Raw genomic sequence first — 21,496 nt, forward strand, 5'->3', positions numbered from 1 at the left:
CCAGGTGCAGGCCAGGGGTCCAGCAGGGCAGTCCTTCTTCTCCTTAAGTTCTTTCTTCTTGAAATTTGGTGGGGATCTGAGGTGTGGGTGCAGGTCTGCCAGTTTTATCCTTGCTCCTGGGTGAAAAGCAGGGGGGGCCCTGGTTCTCCAATCAGGGACAGGGTCGTCCCCCTGTGATGACCACTTCCTGGGAAGTGTGGCAAAAATCCATCCCAGAAGGCAACAGTCTCTAAAAATCCAACATGGATGAATCTGATTTTTGGAGGTTACATCTGGCTGAGCCCACCCACTGGTGTGGCTAAAAATCATAAACACACCCCTCTCCTCCCCTCTCCTAATCTAATCAAGGGGGCACCTAGCTGTCTGGGGTTGCAGGATGTGGGGGTGTTGCTGGGTGCTGCAAATGTCCTTCTCTGCCTTTGAAGACCAGTTTGGCAGCCCTCCCCCTTCCTGCCTCACCATCTGCTGAGGGGAGATTCTCTCCCCCAAGCACATTCCTTTGTGTGAAGCCTGGCCACTTCACACCTCATCAAGGCAGCCTGGCAGAAGCTGCTGCAGGCTGGCCAATCAGAGCACAGCAGCAAAAACAATGCAGAGCTTAAATTGGCAACTTTTTAGGTAAAGTCTAAACTTTTTACCTGAACTAGTTATATTAAATCCAACAACTGGAAGTTGTAGGATTTATTACAACAATTAATTTGATACCAAATTCTTGGTATGCAACATTTAAGGAGACTTTAAAATTTAAAATAAAGTCTGCCCATTCTAGCCTATGAAGGCCATTTACTTCAATGAGGGAAAAACGAATTTGGCTGTTTTTACCTCACCAGGGCTTATAAATCTATTTTTATAACGTCCCTGCTTATAGTTACATGGCACCCAGCCCTAGGGGCACATAGGGCACACCTTAGGGGTGACTTATATGTAAAAATAAGGTAGTTTAAGACTTTGGAAGTACCTTTAATTCCAAAGTCGAATTTGCATATAACTTTAATTTAAAAGCAGCCAGCAAGGCAGGCTTGCTTTTAAAATGACACTGGGCACCTCAGCAATGCACCTAGGTGTGCACCACCTATGCTGTGGTCCCTAAACCTACATGCCCTATCCCATACTAGGGACTTATAGGTAGGTTAACTTAGCCAATTATAATTAGCCTAATTTGCATATCCATTTTACACAGAGCACAGGCCCTGGGACTGGTTAGCAGTACCCAGGGCACCATCAAAGTCAGGAAAACACCAGCAAAAAGAGGAAAATGGGGGCAAAAAGTTATGGGGCCTCTGCAATCAGCCCTGTTTTCTCACAGATAGCAAAAAGGATGGTTCGGTGGATGGCAGAGTGGATTGATTGGGGGAACGCTTGAATGATGGATGAAAGGGGAAAGAAGGAATGGATAGAGGCTTGGATGGAAGATACATGGAATCTCTTCTAATTTGCTTAGCTTGCTTGGTGCCATCATAGCTTTAGTCCTTTAGTTGATAGCGGGAGTATTTTAATCATCTGGCTATTCCCTTGCCATATATTATTGTGAAAACACATTGACCAAAATGCCAAATTAACTGGTGCGCTCTTTAATCCTAGAGCCAAATGAAATATGCTCACTTGTTTATTGAAAAGGGTTAACTAGATCCCATATACAAAAAAGTATTTTTCCTAATCAGAGATACCTGCCTTGATCATAGAGAAAGTTGTGCTATATGACGCATAATACATTTTTGAAAGTTTATTACATTGTGGTTAACAGAAGATAGTGGTGGTCACACCTCAGTATGTCATCACCGGTTTTACAGAAATATGATGGCTTCCTCCTGCTACTCCTCAGATGCCCAGATTTTTAATCAAAGTGGGTGATATGAGGGCAGTGCATGAAAAGGCTTGATCAATTCCGCTGTTAATTATTTTTCCGAAAATTGGTTTTATGTGTTTATTTGTAAAGAAGAATTTAAGAAGTGTATTTCCTATTCACATCAGTAACAGTGATATGAGTGGTTTGTGTACATTTTGTAAAACAGTCGATAAACACATCAAGACAAAAAAGCGCTTTGATATAAAATAACAGATTTAAACTAAAACTAAATATTCTTATTCATAATATAATGTCACACTCAGTGTTGGGCCGACTAATGTTTCATTTAATTGTCCTTTCGTTTTTTAGGGAAATAAGTCATGCTGTACCAGATATGTCCATTCATGGAAGTTTATCATCAGTGCACTGTTCTATAGATTTAAGTAAATACAAGCTCATCCGTGGACTGCTGGACAGCAATTTGGGAGAACCAACTGAGGATTTCATGAGGCCGTACGATTTGCAAGACCCCAGAATTCATGTGAGAACACTGTTAGTTACGTTCCAGCATTAAAACACGCCTTAACAACTTGTTGACTTGAGTTTTAACCATTTTCGGCCAATTTGAATAGATCATTATTGGGTTCCATACTGTCTCCTTTTAAATAGTGAGTGCAGCATGTAAACAGACTTCAATGAAATATTTGCTAACATTTTCTTACTGAGTTTAAACAGTAAATCACGTGATGTAACTAGTCGCATTTTTAATGCTGCTGAATACCACTTCAGAGCACATCACTACTTATATTTATTTTTTAGTGCATTTTATGGGTTTATGGTTGGTTTTTTTTCATGGCTTTTATCCAAAAGTAGCCATAATTATCAGCACTAACTAGAACAGGTTTTGTAAATGCTGTCACAGGAGATCATTAAATTGTATAAAAGCTTATTTTGTGTTTGTTCGTCAGCTTACCGAGAATGAGCTTCAATTACAGAGTGTGAAACTGTATTTGGCCACCATTTAAGCCTGTTTATATGCCTCTAATCAGGGTTCTCTTATCCAGGTGCCTGTAACACCTTTAAAGAGCCTGGATACCCGGTGTTACTATCAGAATTTCAATGTTTGACGACTCCCACAGTTTTTAAACCATTTTCAATCTTGAAAAGTGCCCTAGGTGGCTCCTCTTCTTTTAATGGTATTCTCCCTACTGGCTCTGGTTTCAAGGGGTCTTCTAACTGGGACTGGCTGCCATCCACTTTCTTGCACTGTCGCCGCCATTGACCCTTAACGGGTGGGCGGTTCTGTTCCAACTTCTGGACGTCTGTCCCTATGTTCATGGAACATTAATGGGGTTGCGCATAAGTTTGCCTTGGCCGACCTCTTAACATTTTTTAACAGTCACAATGTAATTGCCCTTCAGGAAACCTGGGCTGAGCACAGCTGTCCACTGCCAGGATACTTAGAAATATGGAAATCTGTTCACAGAACGAGCAAGAATGGCCGAGCCAAGGGTGGTCTGGCCATTTATGTGACCGTTAAATTAGATGGGAGTATACTACCTCCTGCTTGGGAGGATAACTGGATCCAGGGGATTGTCATAAGGTATGGGATTGTGCAGCAGTCCCTCATTATAATTAATGTTTATATTGCCCCCGGAACTAAGGAAAAAAGGGGTAGGTTGTCGCGACTGGTACAGATTGTAGCCAATCTAGTTGGGGTTTACCCACGTGCTAGTTATCTTATAACTGGTGATTTTAACACAAACCTGTTTCAGGATACAATGTAGGCTCTTGAGGGTCCAGACTGTGGTAACCGCCAGTTAATTCCCGAACAATTAAGGCCCCAGGGTTGTCTGCACTGCCTGCTGGGAGAGTACTTAGTCATGCATCTTAATAGTATGGGCTTTAAAGTTTTGAATGGTCGCCTATGTGATGATGCCCCCCCACGGTGGACAATTTATTATTTACTTACTTAAAGGTGTCTGTAACACCTACGTTTATGAAGGGCTTGCAGAGTAAATTTCTACCAGAGTTCTTTTTGATTTCTCCATGAAATCACATTACGTCAGGGAGGAGGGTCAGGCAGTTTTTGGCACTTTAAACCTCTCCTGAGTCACTATGTTCACTAAGGAGGAGGTCCCTAAGAAAGTCAAACCATCCTTTTACCTTTTTACTGATATTGTATCTGTTACAAATAATATCTTTGCGTTCTTTCCTCCTCCTTAACTGTCTTAGGTTGAATAAACGTTATTCTGGCTACTTGCCAGGAGTTTTACTCACGACATACATGAATTGAGAGAAAAATGGATGACAACCTCCTTGTGAGGTATGGAAGTCCTGAACTTTTTAAAACTAGGAAGATAAAAGCGCTTATCAGGAAGTTCTATTTATGTATCAAACAATGTTATGAATTGCTGGGAAGCAGCCTCTTGAAAGGTTTAGAACTCACTGGCTACAGAATAGGGTGCAACTTCAGCTCTTCGTAGACGGCATACATTTCAGGACATTTGTCTGGCTGCTACTTGAATCTTTCTGTATTCTTTCACCAAGAACTACTCTGAATTCCAAATTGAGAATGGAATTCAAATTTTCCCGGAACCTGTTGCATCTTACATGAACCAACTATTGAAGATTCGTGGATCTGCTCCTGGGAAGATTTTAATGGTTTTTCATAACCCTTTAATTGCCCTCACAACAAATTATGGTTCTTCTAATGATCTATATATGCTCTAATGATATATTAATATGCCATGAAAGGAGGCGAGAGAGGGAAAAATGGCAAGGAAATTCTTTTTAAGAGGTTATTAAACACCCTGTCGCTTTTAAAGATTGGTGGAGCTTCTCTTGAAGACTGTTTAATAAGTGTGTGATTGGCATCACCCTTGTGTTATTGGTCCTTTATTGCCAATCAGTGGTCACTTCCTTCCTAATTACCACCCAATGATTCTCATGCATGTGGCTCAGGTGGGACAGATAGGAGGATGGGCTGCATGCTCTCCCTAGGTTTGTAGTGTGTACTGGCCTGCTCCTGGGAAGCAGGCTTCCAAGGCTGTGATTTCTCATAATGTGGTATCCTACGTGCCAGAATACAATATATTTGCTGGTGCCCTTGCTCAGGAGGGCCATATGCCCGTGTGGTGAGAGCGAAGGCATCAATTGTTGCTCTACAATACAGCATCCTTTTAGTTGAAGCTCTGTTTTGTCGAGCTCTGTGGAGGAACTTGATTGACTAGACAGTATTGGTTTCTATGGTTGCCTTCCCCTTGCACAACCCTGTTTAGCCTCTTGCCATGAGTGTTGAAGAATGTGGGAAACATAATGGGACAAGAGAGTAAGTACATGTACAGAGACACATCTGTAGTTCTTAGCTGCACACAACTCCTCTTTCTGTGCATGTTGGTATGAATAACACAAAATGACTGAGGAGTCAGAACTGTCGAGCACGAGGATGGCACCTGGAGTGCCCTTGCATCTGGTTCACAAAACATTCTCTTGCTGTGCATGCTGTATTCTGGTGCAGCTCTGGACATCCCATGAGTTTTGTTTAAGCGGGGACAATGGACTACCACAGCAAGAGGCACACCGGTAATTAACTTGGACAAAGAGTCTATAACTGTAGATTTTTTTAAAGGTAATTCCAACATGGTACTTGGGCAGTGGCTACATTTCCTTTCATATCCTGTGACATATTCCGTTGTAGCTAAGCTAATTGAAACTTGAATTGACAAAAAAAAAAAAATCCTTGTTCATGTGCCTGCTGTCCGTCTGTAGTTAGTATGCAATCAGGCTCTATAGTCTGTTTGGGTTTACTAAAATTCAGACTATGATATTTTGAAAAAAAACTATTCATAATTTTTCTTTCCTTCATCCTGTTTGTTACTGCACGACCTGGTGTCTGCTGACCATCATGACAGTCATTATCCAGAAAGTTGTATTCCTTCTAGGCATAACATCCAATAACATGGTCATTAAGGTTAGGCGGTATTCCCCGTGCAGTATGCTTGTTGTAAGAGTTGGTCACTGTGTGGCTTAAACCTGGAACTTATTTCCTTGTATTATCTGATGCCTTTACGTTAAAAGTATTAAATATGCACCACCCAAAATGGAATTTTATCTCAATGTTTTTCTCTTTTCACAGGAAGTAATGTTCGCTAGTCATTGCACATATGGCATCATCATGTAGGTTTTAAAATTTGTATTGTGAAATTAGCCTTTCTTCTCATGGCTTTTTAGATTATGATTTGTCAAAGAAATATTGAGCTCCATCTAGAAATTCACTGTCCTGACACCATTCTCTTAACCTTTTGACTGATGCTTTCCAATTTTATTATTCGAATACCTTTAAAACTGAGTTGTGTCAGCAATCACCTGTACGAACGAGGGAAGAATTCCTGTTCTAGAAAACAAGCGACTTCATACTTCCATTTAGCATCATTTTTAAGTGTTAATTCTTTGTTCGATAGATGTTTTAGTGGATTATCTCTCGTTGATTCCCTGTATTTCTGAATTTTGATTTCCATACTCACTGAACGTTATCACTCTCTATTCTTCACAATCAGTCTTTCTGTGCATTGAGTAGAATTTGTGCATTTCCTTTGCCTCAAAAGGTCTATGCAATATAAAATGCCCTGCAGATTTTGAAACAGAAATGGGAGGGGATGCGTTATGTTAGAGGGTGGGAATTACATGTAGTGTGACTGTTCTGTATTAAATGTAGTGTATTGCCTCTTCAGGGAAAAATATTAATGCTTATGTTCGATTTGATTGTTCATGTCAGATCATATAGCAGTGTTCCAAAAACTGTGCTTTAGTAAAATGTAGGTTTAGGTCTCAGTTAAAGTTGAGGCTTTCAGAATATTTTATTGATGCACACTACTAAAATTGATATTTAAACAGTCTAACTTAAAAATAAAGGAAGCTTTGTTTACTTGGCTCCATTCTCAGTGATACTGTGTCTCTTCGAAATTCGGATGGTGGCATTTGGGCTGAGAACTTGAATGATTTATGTAGAATTTACAAGAGTTACAATTTAGTCTGATAGGCATATGTCTTCTTTTTAATATAATTACAGACTGTACTGACTGGAGAAGTGTACACATCCATGTCTTTCCAGGTGGATATGGTGAATGTGAGTCTAGAACTCAAAAACAAAGAAGGATATGGTGAAAAAAACAAATCGTTAGCCAGGTATGAACTATTATAATTGAGGATTATCTGTATACAGTAAATAAAAAAAAAAGAAATCTTACAATTAAATAAGGTTTACACAAATATCAAAGTAACATAAGATCTTGTAATAATATTGACAACATAAAAAATGCTTAGCTTTTAATTTATTTGCACTGTTATTTTCATAGTACCCTAACCTGTGAAACATGCCGCAAAATGTGCGCTACTCCTTTGACAGCATTCCTTCTTATGTTGAGATCACGACAAATGGAGCTTTAATTGGGGTTACTTCCTAGACCAGAGTTCCCTGAGCCTTCTGCAGATCCGTTCACTACTAAAGCTGCACAGTTAAAAAAAAAAAATGGCTATCTTGGTCTCCTGCAGCATGTGGCGGAAAGTGGAGTCGGTGGAGACTGCAAAGGAGGTTGAGGAGCAGCAGTGGAGATAGGGACTTGATAGAGACAATCCATTGAAAGAGGAAACTAGGTTTTGAGGAACAATTCGCTTTGGAGCCTCCTCCAGCTGCCACCCCTAGAAAACGCAAGGTCAGAAGCACCAGCCCTTCCCCTAAATTCCACATCCTCCTCCACAACCACCTCCATTGGCTCCAGATTCATGAGACAGATCCCTTCACTTTTTTTTTATGGGGAAGGCAGCTCTTTTGTCCTTTGCGCCTGAACCCCCACCCCCCTTCCCCCACTTTTGTGTGATCCAGTCATGTCTGGTGTCGGGGCAAAGTGGGGGTGGTGGTGAGGGGTAGTGAACAAAACAAAAAAACAACAAAAACTTACCTGAATATTGCTCTTCTGGCTCCACTGTAGGCATGCGCTCCAAGACTGCTCTGTGGCCACTCCTATGGTGGCAGCATGAGAGCAGTGTCAGGAATGGCCTGAGCACCCTCGGTTTGCTCTCCCTAACAGACTGGGAGCCTGTGCCTGCTGACTCTAACCCAGCAACTTCCTCATCCCCAAGAAAGACTACCCCTTCCCTTAGGCCTCTGAATTGTTACTTCCTCTCTGAACATATAGTACACACACTATATACATTTACATATAGTAACATGCAGTATGTCATATCTCTGCCACAACAACACAATTACATGACTGCATTAGACCTCAAGGATGCCTAATTCCACATTCCTTTCCATCCAGCCAACCAGTGCTACTTCCGCTTCATGGAAGGAGACATCATTATCAATTCAAGGTACACCCCTTCGGGAACCCCATGGCTCCAAGATTCCTCACAAAATAACTAGCAGTAGCCCCTCACCTAAAGAGTCGGGTGCATCCATGTTTTCCCGTTCCTCGATGATTGACTGATCAAGAGTGAATTAAAGCACCAGTGTCTAGCAGATAACTGGCTACCATCTCACTCTTACATAGCTTTGAGTTCACAATAAATGCCACCAAATCCTACCTACAATTGCTTCAGGTCCAGCCCTTTCTAGGGGCAGTACTAAACTCAGTTAAGTAAAGCCTATTCCATTCAGCAGAGAGTTTTAGCCTTCCAGCAGCTCTTACTCCTTTTCAGCCTAATCGCCAACTATCAGTCAGAACCTTTATATGACTACTAGGTATAGTGACTTCCTCATAGTACCCCAGGCAGAGCTCCTCATGCATCCACTACAAGAGTACATCTATGTGGAGGGTCAGTGGTAGGAACTAGTATTGGTGAAAGATAGTGTACATTGCTCTCTCGTGGAACAGCAACAGCGTTTTACAGGCCAGACCCTTCCTAGACCCCATTTCCACAGTCAACATCACCATGGACGCCTCTCATGCGGGCTGGGGCGCATCTCAATGTCATGACCACACAAGCACTGTTGGCTCCTCATCATCAGGGACACCACATTATTGGCTTGCGCTCTTTCTCTGTACATCTCACCCTCAAAGCCTCTCTTCCCTTCATTTGCACAAAAGTAGTTCTAATCACTTTTCTAAGTTCTAAAGACTTGGCACTCCTCCACGGTATTCACCTCAAGGCAAAATACCTTACAGGGGTGGCCAAAATCTTGCCAACCTGTACAGTAGAATGCATCAACATGACCATGAGTGGCAACTCCAACCACTGGCCGTAATACATTACTTTCAGTACTGGGGAACTCCACACATAAAGCTGTTCGCCATCCCCAAAAACACAAAATGCTCAAACTTCATCCCCTGATACCCACCCCCACAGGCCATGGGCAATGTGTTATAGATGAACTGGCTTTGGATCTTCGCTTATGCTTTTCAGCCTCTCTCACTCCTTCCATTCGTAGTCTGGAAGATGTGTCAAAACTCAGACTCTTATACTTGTAAACCCCATCTTGTCCAGACAGTGTTGGTACTCTAATTTGTCGAGATGTCAGTTAGCCCCACCAGAAGCTCCCCAGCAAGCAAGACCTCACCAAGAGTCAAGACCAATGAGACATCGAGACCCCAAACATCTCAATCTAGTGATTTAGCACTTGAAGTCTGTAGGAAAGTAGCATCTTTCTGACATACTTACCCCCCACTTTTTTGCCTGGTGTCAGTGTGTTTAGACTGTAGTACACTGGGATCCTGCTAATCAGGACCCTAGTGTCTGTGCTCTCTCCCCTAAATTTGGTTGCTGGATAACTTTTACACCCACAATTGGCATACTAGTGCACCATGTAAGTCCCTTTACACCAGTGGTCTCCCATGGGCTGCAGCATGTATTATGCTACCCATGGGAGCCCATGCAAACTGTGACTGCTGTCCTGCAATTGTAGCCTGCATGAAATGGTGCATGCACCTTTCACTTGAGATATAAGGCTTGCCTTATATTGCAGTCACTGCACTTGGACACTGTTAGTCACCCCACTGGTAGGCCCTTCACCCCAAGGGCAGAGTGCATGTTCCTAAGTGTGGGGAGTATCCCTGATGGAGCAGAGGTACCCGTACAAATCACTGATCCATTTCCTAGGCTTTGTAAGTACGGTGAAGCCATTTTAAGGTATCTAGTGGACACTGTTCAACACGAGTAGTCCAACTACATAATGACTTCTCAGAACCTAGGCATTTTTGGTATCAAACATTTTGGAATCATGCAACTACACCAATTTCAGTGCTAGTAGCCTGATTCCATGTACTCCGGGGGTTTCTTAGAGGATCCCCAGTTCTGCATGTGCAGCCTTTCAGGGTCTGCCTGCTACCTCATGCTGCTGCAGACCCCAGACACGGTTCTGCCCTCCTGCTGCTGAGCCTAACTCGCAGGGGAAGGCAGAACAAAGCGTTTCCTGTAGGAGAGATGTGTGACCTCATCTCCTTTAGAACTACGTGTCTCTGCTCTGGAGTGGGGTGGCCCCCCAATGCTGCCAGACTGCTTTGAAGGGCAGATTTGGTGCCTTCCTTGCATAAACCGGTTTGCACCAGTGCAGGAACCCCTGGTTCTCTCAGTTCGATGCCCTCCACCTCCACCCCCAGGCTCATCCCTGCACCTCATCCCTGGTGGTGTAGTGGCCATCACAAGAAGGTGTTTCTCTCTGTTGCTCTTTCACTCTTGCTTTTTCTACATTTTTTTCTCTCCTTTTTCCTTCTACTCCTTTTATTTTCCTTCTTCCCCTCTTTCCTCTGTCACCTACGCCTGCAAAGCACCTTTCCTGCCCTCCCGCCTCGCAGCTGACCGCCCCCCCTCTCCTTCTTAGTGTTGGCCACAGCGCAGCCGCGCCGCTGGTGCCCCAAAGGCTCACCAATGGCAAGCCCGTCTGCGCCCATCCACGCCTAGACCGCGCCCAGTGCCAGGAAACCTGGATCTCTTTTAAACCACCCCTCAGGCTACCTCCATTACGACTCCGAGACCCTCCTCCTCAACACAGGACATCTCAGCAACTACTGCACCATCTCCCCCAAGGACACCCACAGACCTTTCACCTGCAGGAAGTGCAACTTCAGTGCCAGCCTCAACAAACTGAAGGTACTCTCCACACACAAAGATACCAACAATCTTAACAACCCCATCAACTGCCTGCTCCTGAAAATCCGCTTCCTCCACAAACACACCACCGAACTCTGGGATTTGATCGACACCGCCCGACCGGACATTGCCTTCCTTACCGAGACCTGGACCAACACTACCTCGGATCCAGACATTGCCATCGACATTCCCGATGGTTACATCATCCTAAGGAGTGACCGGCCCTCCTGTCTGGGCAGAGTCGCCACTATCGTACACAAGTACTCACTACGTGTCAAGGCCATCCCAGAAGAACAATGCTCCACCATGGAACACTTTTACTTTCTGGCCCACTCCAACCACAAATCCTCCATCCACGGCACCCTGGTGTACTAGCCACCCGCCCCGCTCAGCTTTCATAGACGACGTTGAAATCGCTACCCCTCAGGCCCTCGCGGCAGTCGACTAGCTCCTCCTCGGCGACCTGAATTTCCACCTCAAGAACCACGTCGACCCAAACACCACCGCTCTACTCGACAACCTCAGACAGCTGGTCTCCGTACCCACACACATTGTAGGACACACACTGGACCCATCTTCACCTCAAGCAACATGATCACCATTGAGCTGATCTCCACCCCAGAGTGGACTGACCACCGCTGCATACTCTTCACAATCAACACAACCAGCAGCCGCATTCGCACCTCCAGGACCCCCCACAGGAAATGGAACGAAATCACCAATGAGCAACTCACCTCATCGCTAGCCAAATTCCTCTGTCCGATGATGCCAACACAGCAGCACGCAATCTCAACGCATGGCTAACTGAATGCGCTGACACTCTTGTCCCTTTCCGGCTGACATCAGCCAAACGCATACCTAAGAAAGCCAGCTGGTTCACCACCGAACTCCAAAAATCAAAGAGTACCCGCAGATGTTTAGAGAAAAAATGGAGAAACCACCGCCCACGGACGAAAAACCAAGAACGCAAGGAAGGATGCACTCCAGGAGCGCTTCAACTCCTCCGCACACAACGCTAAGGAACTCTTTTCAGTCATCAATGAGTTCACAGATCCCTCCTCCGAAGCCACCAACATCCCCCATCACAGGACCTCTGCGTCAAACTCGCCTCCTTTTTCCAACACAAGATCCAGGACATCTGACAGTTTCCTTCCGCAAAATCTTAGCACCGGAACCTGTGACCAACCCACCCTCTCAGACCATCCACAGCTGGTCCACGCACACCACAGAGGAAACAGTCAACATCATGAACAGCACCCACTCCGGAGCCCCCTCAGATACCTGCCCGCACCACATATACATTAGAGGGAGGGTCAGACTCCCGCCCTACACTTCCAGACCCACAAGAGTCAACTGCGGATCCTCAACGAGTCCCACACTGTTCATCGTATACATGGCCCCTCTCGCTGCCATCATCAAAAGCCACGGTATGAACATCGTGTCATATGCCGATGACACAAAACTCATCATTTCCCTCACCAAAGACCCAGACACGGCCTAAAGGAACTTCCACTCAGGAATGGAAGCTGTCGCCACCTGGATCAGAGAAAACTGCCTCAAGCGCAACTTCGCGCCACCTCAGCTTGGGATGACTCCTGGTGGCCCACATCCCTCAGCACCCCTCCTGCAACGACTCAGCACGCCGTAACTTAGGATTCATCCTTGACTCCTCCGTATCCATGAGCCGCCAGGTAAACTGTCGCCTCCTTCTACTGGCACACACTCCACAAACTTCAGGAAGTTCTTCAGATGGATTTCCATCAGACTGTCACAGGACAGTCACCTATGCCTTAGTCACTAGCAAGCTTGACTACGGCAATGCCCTCTACGCCCGCACCTCAACTAGAAACATCAAAAAACTACAACTCATCCAGAAATCTGCCACCATACTAATTCTGGTCCTCCCTCGCCCGAACACATCTCCCAACACCTGAGGACCCTCCACTGGCTACGGGTCGAGAAGAGAATCACCTTCAAGCTTGTCACCCACACATACAAGGTCATACACAAAGCAGGATCAGCCAATCTGAACCACTGCGTCTCCTTCCACACCCCGCCAAATCCCTTTGGTCCGCCCAGATGTCCCTAGCCACCATCCCTCTCATCCGCAAAACCACCGCCGGAGAACGATCCTTCACCTACACTGCAGCAAAGAGCTGGAACAACCTCCCTCTCAGACAAAGCCCGTCGCTCACCATCTTCAGGAAGAACCTCAAGATGTGGATCTTTCGATGAGGGCTCCCCTCCAGCACCTTGAGACGCTCATGGGTGAGTAGTTGTGCTTTACAAATACTGTTTGATTGATTGAGTCTACAACACTCTCCCTGGGGTTATCTACCCCACCTCGCCTTGCCCTACCTTTCTTGGGCACAGGAGAGTTACCCGTTACCGGCAGCCAATTCAGCCTCAGCACGGTGTCCAGCAGTTTCGCAGCTGAGGCCATGGCCTCCTTCGCCCCACCCTCCTTCGCCCCCACAGCAAATGTTCCTCATGCCACACCCCTTTAACATACCCTTAGTGGAGCAGAGCCACTGAGTTGGAGACAGGATCCAATTATTGTGCCGGGTGGCAGACCATAATATCGAACAGGTGGTTTCTGCAGATAATCTGAAGGAGAGGCACCTTACCCTTCAGTGCCATTCCGCTGCATCTTCCACTGTCCCCAGAACTATTGATGGAGGACCATCTGTCCATCTTACAGCTGGAAGTGCAAGCCTTTTTAACTAAAGGGGCTAGAGAGAGAATGCCTGTGCATGTTGTAGGCTATGGTTGTTATTCCTGCTACCTTATTTTGCCAAAAAGGACTGAGGTCTTTGTCCTAGTTTAGTCTTGTGCTCTCTCAGTGCCTTCCTCTGGGAGGAAAAATTCGAAATATTCACATTGGCCCAGGTCTTGTCTGCCCTCAACCAAGGGGATTGGATGGTAGCATTGGAGGACACCTATTTCCATATACCCATCCTCCAGGCCCATCAGTTTGTGGTGGGACAGGGCTATATTCAGTTCACTTTTGCTACTCTTTGATCTCACCAGCACACCTCGGGTGTTGCTGAAAGTGATGGCTGTGGTAGCAGCACACCTTCGGACGTCAAAGGTTTCAGTTTTCTCCTGTTTCGACCATGGGCTGTTGAAGATGCACTCACCCCAGGCAGTTGTTAACCACCTCTAACTACGGCAAACCTTCGGTCATCTTTGGGGTTTACTATCATTGCGCTCAAGTCACAGCTGACTCCTTCCCAGAAATTCCCCTTCATTGGAGCCATTCTGGGATTGAGCTTTTCCCCCTGTTCTGGATTTCAGTGAGGTTGACTCTGAGGCTGCTGGGACTGATGGCCTCCTGCATCCTGCTGGTCAAGCACACCAGGTGGCATTTGCAGGGTCTGCAGTGGGATCCTAAGTCTCAATAGGCCCACCATTAAAGGGATTTTTCTAACCACATACAGATCCAGGGGTCTTGAGCCTTGTGTCAGAATGCATTACACCTCTGGCAATGGCTTGACCACTAGGGTATTTTCCTGGTGGGGAACCACCTGGCATGATCTGTGAAAAGCAGTTTGGATGAGCTCAGCTGGCAATGTGCTCAATTCATCCTAGTGGCCCCGGATTCATCACAGAGAGTATGGTATCCAGATAAGACTGCCCTTCCAGCAGGACCTGCTGTTGCAGGAACATGGAAGGGGCTCTACTCCTCTTTCGCTGCCTCAACTTTCATGTTTAGAGATTAAGCAGTGAAAGATGAACAACTTAGACCTTCCTTTGATGGTGGTTGAAGTTATCCTGGCAGTTAGGCATCCCTCGACCAAAACTGTCTGGGCCTTATTTTGGGATAAATTTGTGGTTTGGTGCGGCACATGCGAGATTGACTGTCTCATGGCCAAGTTATCTGACACTATTTGTTTTGACTCTCGCCTAGAAAGGTATTGCATACGGCCCAGTTTAAGGGTAATTTTTGGCTCTTTCAGCCTTTATATGGTTGGCGAACCAGCCCTTGTTGTTTAAATCACAGTTTGTGATGCGCTTTGAAAGGTCTGAAACACTTGTTTCCTCCCGCTCCTTTTCTCATGCTATAGTAGGGCCTTTATTTGGTCCTTAAATATTTGATGTGCACTCCCAGTGAGCTGCTTCACAGCTGTCCTTTGTGGCTTCTCACCCCCAAGACAGTGTTCCTTGTCACCATCACCTTGACACGGCAAGTGAGTGAGCTTAGCTCTCTGTGTTAACCCCCTGTATACCACCTTTTTCCTAGGCAAACTAGTTCTGTTGAGGCGAGCATCCGTTTTGGCGAAAGTTGTTACACTGTTCTACATTGGTCAAACCATCACCCTGCTAGTGTTCTGTGCTTTGCTTCACCCCATTAAAGAGGAGGAAAGACTCCATTGCATAGACCTCAAATGAGCCCTGAGCTTTTACATCGCTCATACCAGAGAACAGGAGGTGACCAATCAGCTCTTTGTGGGAGTTCACTGAAGCAAAAATGGGCAAGGCTGTGTACTTTATCTCTCTGGAACGAGCTATGCATCACCTACAGAAGGTCTGCATGTTCATTGCACCAGAGCCAAAGCTCTGTCTCAGCACATTTATTTTACTATTTCTTTTAGGATGGCTGCTATTGTTTTTAGTTAGAGAAAGGTTTTGATTTCCATTATCAGTGCCACTGTGTGACGGCATCACTATCAGCGTCATAATCAAATGATGTACACAGGTATTCTTATCATGTCCCTCTCTCACTTACGTGTGGCAGGAACATAATATACACTTGTTGGGAATTGTTTACATAATTGCCGCCACAAGTCTGACCCCTTATCTATTGTTTGGGAACATACCTCTGTCAGGGGTCCTACAAGATCTGTATCAATACATGTCACACAGACAAGGTTATCAGAGGGATTCCTACCAGATGCCATCTATGCTGCACTTCACCTCACTGCAGGATACACCCTTTATGTCACCACGAAGTCTGACCTAGAGACCTCATTTCAAGGTAGCGAAGTTTGGGGTGCGCTTCTCATGGACATGATACTGGCTGAATAGGTTTATCAGACCTAGCTCTCATTAGGTTAGAGACTAGGTTCTCTATGCAAGGGATTTTGCATTTCATGTTTATTGCAAGATGGTGGGGGTCTTTGTATTCACGACTCCCATCTTCACAGTCATGCTACTTTTATTGTTAATTATCCTAATTATTGCAGCTCATGCATTTTACCCTAGATTGCAGTTTTTCAATAAACCTATTGGAACCTCTCCTGCATCTCCTTCATTGCCTGTGTGTGACTGAGACTTATTACTAACATGAGAAAAGGGTAACTTCCGTTCTTCCATGACTCCTGCTAGATGTAGCAATCTAGAGTCCATGCGTAAGTCTGACAGAATTCACCTTTTACTTTCTGGGATTTTGGTGAGGTACTGCTTGTGAGCCGGGAGGGTTGGGCAAACAGTTGTGACTTGTTGTAGGATTGGTTTAGTTGCCTACAAACTAAAGTGCTGTCATCCCTAAACCAGCAGTCTCGCCTAGGAACAAGAGTCCAACTACGACATGGCACCACAAGTGATGGTGTTTTAGCACAAATTTACAGATATCCTAAGTATCTCTGTGTTACACGCAACAAGTATCCTAAGTACCATTATCCGGAGACGCCCTTAGGTTTGGGGATAATCCTCAGCTGAAAAAGGGAGCACCTAACAAGGCTGTAGGTTGTTCAAGCTTGAACTCCTAAAAGGAGTTCTTCCCATTTGGTGTTACATTTCTGTTCCCATTACTCAATATGGCTAACGCCATAGACATTCCAGAAAACGTCAGACACGCATTAACACAACATTTAATAGCACATGGCTTAACAGATGAGGGCAGGGAGGTCACATTTATAGTAGAAGCTCATGAAGCTTACCAAATAGAAACATTCTATTCCTAGGTCACCTTTCCTGAGTAAGTTGAGACAACATATACATTTCACACATACAAAACAGCAAACCTACTGTAGCAGCACTGAGCATATCAGTATCTGGAGCTACCCCTTTCCTATCAAGAACATAAAAATTGGTTCAGTGGTGCCCTAACACATGTAATACAACCTGTGAGATTAGGTCCCATTAGTAATGTCTGTTCAATGTGGCCCATGATTGCCATATACACACACTACATCCTGGCGTACAAGCACTGCAAATAGCTGACGTTTGTGCACTTTATAATGAGCTAGTACAACTATTCAGACGATTAGTACAATTTGCTATGCAAACATTGAATACCGCCCCAGCACAGGTTGCACCAGCTGGTCACCAGTTAGCCATTATTGGGATTAACCCACAAACAATACATTGTCATGGGCAAAGTGCCCATAGAACGTGAGAAGATTCCGTTCTGGATAGCACTAAAATCTAACCAGCCTGGAAGCAGTGTTTCCCCATACAAGAACCCAAGATCAACATAGAATTCTCGCAATGTGCTTGCCATTCGGAATGGTTCCCTCAGTGGACGACTGCACCACATGGGGTACAGTCTTCACTGCAGTTTACACTACCACGCATGGTACCCTGACACTTGCCAAACTACTGAAAGTGTTAAAACAAATTCAAAATGAGCAAGGGGCTGCTCCAGCCCTAGATTTGGGGAAGAAACTGATGCGTAACTTTGACACAGCTTCCTCAATAATAGTAGCATTAAAGAGGAAGTGGTATTGTTGGCTGTACACCAGCGGCTCTGTGAGATTCCACAGTTGGAACAGGAGCGTCTACTACTGAAAAATATATTTCCAACACCTTTACTAGTATAGGTCAGGATAGTTTGGGAGTCAAGCCGGAAAAGACTGAAATTCAGATTACCACCCCTAAGGATGGTACTAAACAAGCACAAGAGGGTTCTAAAAATCACTGGAATAAACAAAAACAAAATAAACACAGAAGAGGTCAGGGAGCGGAGTCTCCGCATCCGGAGAGCTCCGAAAGGAGATATAGGGGGTCATTCCGACCCCGGCGGGCGGCGGGCGCCGCCCGCCGGGTGGAGACCGCCAAAAGACCGCACCGCGGTCAAATGACCGCGGCGGTCATTCTGGCTTTCCTGCTGGGCCGGCGGGCGACCGCCAGAAGGCCGTCCGCCGGCCCAGCGGGAAACCCCCCTCAACAATGAAGCCGGCTCCGAATGGAGCCGGCGGAGTTGTAGGGGTGCGACGGGTGCAGTGGCACCCGTCGCGATTTTCAGTGTCTGCAAAGCAGACACTGAAACTCTTTATGGGGCCCTGTTAGGGGGCCCCACGGCACCCGTTCCGCCATCCTGTTCCTGGCAGTAAAAACCGCCAGGAACAGGATGGCGGGAAGGGGGTCGGAATCCCCATGGCGGCGCTGGGCCAGGGGTAAACTGGCGGGAAACTGCCGGTTGCCCTTTTCTGACCGCGGCTTTACCGCCGTGGTCAGAATGGCCCAGGAAGCACCGCCAGCCTGTTGCCGGTGCTTCCGCGGTCCCCGGCCCTGGCGGAGTCAGAATGACCCCCATAGTCTCAGAAATAGAAAAACTTTAAAAGCTCCCTACAGATATACTGGTTCTCGTCCCTCTCGCTCCTTTCAGGTCACACTGGAGAGACATAGTGAGAGAGTGGGCTGGTCAGAGCAACTTCCTGACTATGTGAAACAGAAGAAAGACTTACAGCGGTCTTCAGACAATAAAGAACACAAATCCCCACAACAAAAGCCACAACTTAAAAAGAAAAAGGTGGCAGCAATTTCCATTAAACATGCCAGCAAACTTGAGAACATTGCTGAAAAAGAAGACTTGAGCAGTGACCATGCTGGACAGCACAGCAGAGGTCGCAGTACGTCACCAGATTCTGAAAGATCATCTGGATGCAACAGCAACTTCCTTGCAGTTGAGACTTCAGACAGGCACGTTCTCCTGGCCTACAGGGTTTGATTTAAATATCCAAATTGAGAGAACCATAGAACACACACAATATATTTTGGGAAGAACTTAATTGTGATATCCTTTTGGCAGAAAGAGATTGGCCACCTAAACACATCTGTAAGCTTCGACATGGGGAAGATGTCATTTTGTCTTCTTTCTCAGATCTTGTTCCAGAAGCTGTAAAAGAAGCCTACGCTGTTGACTGGGCTTTGGCACAGGCACCTGCACTATACCGCAACCACGAAGGGTGGGAAAATGATTCCCTGTACCATGTAATACCTATTAGGTCCACACCCCAGCCTCAGCCCCCATTTCCTGATAAACACAAGGCTAAATCCCCAGTGAGAGAGATACACACTCAGCTTGAGTATCAGGGAGTAGTAGAGCACTGTGTCTCTGCAATGAATAACCTGTTATTTCCTGTTGCAAAACAAGACCATTCATATAGAATAGTCTTAGATTACAGACATCTAAACAATTACACATGCACATATGCAATACAAAATTCACACAGCACCACACTTATTAACAACATAGTGCATAAAAAATACAAAACGACCTTGGATATTTCCAACCTTTTTGTTCTGCCAAAACTTAGCACATGAAAGCTGGGACCTGAGTGCTTTCTCATTTGGCTCACAAAAATGGTTTGCCGTTTGCCCCAGGGCTATAAGAACAGCCCAGGGTTGTAGTTAGCCCTTGTAACATCAGTGGTGCGTGATATTGATCCTGAGACGTTGTCTTATGTGGATGACATCTATGTCACAGATGATGACCTCAACATTCATCTTGCCAGGTTCGATCATTCTAGGATTTGCAACTCTTGGCTACAAATTAAAATTTAGGAAAACTAAAATAGGCTTTCTCAGCGTATTGTTCCTGGGATACTAGCTATCAAACTAGGGCAAGAGCCTGGTCCAGCACGTTTTAGAAAAATGTGCTCTACTCCAACAACCAAAGGCTATCAAGAAACTGCAGTCTTTAACTTTGGCAGAACTTACATTCCAGATTATGCACAACACATCAAACCACTCTATGATTTAATTCATCCAGATTTCTCAAGCAGACACAGGACAGTTGAACACATGCACATCCTTAGAGGACTGCAGCAAGAAAAGCTAGAAGCAAAACACTTAAAACACACGTGGCAACGAAAAACATTTGGTCATCAGAATAATTGCTGGTGCCATTGTGTTCACCTTTGTCACCTTTAATGAGGGCTACACAGTGCCCATGGCATATAAATCAATTCTTTTATCAAATGCAGAAAAATGTTGTGCACACTCAGAAGAAAATTCTGACTGCTGTACAGATGGCTGTCCTAACGAAGAGGCCACTTGCCCAAGAGAAACACATTGTTGTTGTTACCCTGGTGCTAACCAAAGCAAGCGTTCTTAACAGCTAAAGTATTACATCCACACTGGATTCAATGGGCAACTTCTCTGACTGCTACTGATGTTGATTACATCTTTGACCTAAAACTTCAAACACAAGAATTTCTCCAATACGAACAGGAGTACCCTGCACCTCTTAACACCTTGCCTCTTGACAGATACCACACTGTCATTTACACTGATGGTTCAGCACAACCAGCTGTAGGTACAAAACAGTAATATTCAGCCACTTGTGCAGCCGGGAGCGGAGTGATGATGAATGGTTTATTCAACCCTCAGAATACCTACATGCAGTCCCTGGGTGACTGCACTGCTCAGTTGGCTGAGCTAACAGCTCTTATCCTGGCACTGGAGCAAATGGATCCAATCCAGCTCACATTGATTGTGTGTGATTCGTACTACTGTTTCCAGTCCTACTAAGAATTATCTCAATCATTAGCGGTTGAACAGGTTCAGAGACTCAAAGGGAAACATCATCAAACGCAGAACTCTGTAGGGGAGGGTGGCTGATCTTAGGGATAAGCTACTAGATGCTCATGTAGTATATACATTGGGCCATCAACATGTATTAATACACATTTTTGGAAACACTTTGGCTGATGAAGCGGCCAAATCCACAGTAGCTACGGTTTCTGTTGCTGCACTGACTCATTCTCACACAAGACTGGATAATGAAATTCACTCTGTAGTGAAAGCTTCGGCTGCCAGCAAACCGCTCCCAAAAGCATACCCTACTAAATATTCATGCGATATCAGTGCACAGAATGTTGCATTTGTGACAATTCCTGGGGTTGGAGATCGAGTGATCCCCAAGACCAGAGATTAGATCTCATCATATCAGCACGAGAGTGTGACCTCTGCACATGCTGCGGTGTTGCGGCCACAATATCACTGTTACAAAAACGTTTCTGCTGGCCGGGTCAGTACAAACAGACCAAGCAATATGTCCTAGCTGCGACATTTGCCAGCAAATAAAGGGCTCAAACATCAAACACCCACCACAGTTATCTCTCTTAGTGTCCACCCGGCCACTACAATGTGTGTACCTGGACCATTGTGGTCCCTTACAACCTGATGGTGAATATAAATACATCTTAGTTGCTGTTGATTCTTGTTCTAGATTCCTGTGGGTATTGCCACAGCGGTCGGCTGACGCTCAAACTGTTCTAAAAAAAAAAACTGGCTGGTGTTTATCGATGGATATGCGGTTGCAGCGTTTCACTCGGACCAGGGCTCTGTTTTTGCCTGTAGGGCATTCGGGACACTATGAGGACGATGGCTGTTCAATTCCATTACTCTTCTCCGTATCACCCAGAGGGTAATTCTGTTGTGGAGAGGAGGAAT

General features: G+C 45.3%; 1 protein-coding gene across 2 annotated transcripts in view; it reads left to right on the forward strand.

The window, feature by feature from the left end:
• VPS13D (vacuolar protein sorting 13 homolog D) overlaps positions 1-21,496 on the forward strand; it is a 2,230,750-nt gene that overhangs the window by 778,689 nt on the left and 1,430,565 nt on the right. For both annotated transcript variants that reach the window (XM_069240741.1, XM_069240742.1), the window contains exons 28-29: positions 2,156-2,327; positions 6,858-6,973. In XM_069240741.1, coding sequence (XP_069096842.1) covers positions 2,156-2,327; positions 6,858-6,973 — 288 coding nt within the window. The remainder of the gene's footprint in view (positions 1-2,155; positions 2,328-6,857; positions 6,974-21,496) is intronic.

Source organism: Pleurodeles waltl, chromosome 6 (genome assembly GCF_031143425.1).
Source record: "Pleurodeles waltl isolate 20211129_DDA chromosome 6, aPleWal1.hap1.20221129, whole genome shotgun sequence".
Lineage (NCBI taxonomy): Eukaryota > Metazoa > Chordata > Amphibia > Caudata > Salamandridae > Pleurodeles > Pleurodeles waltl.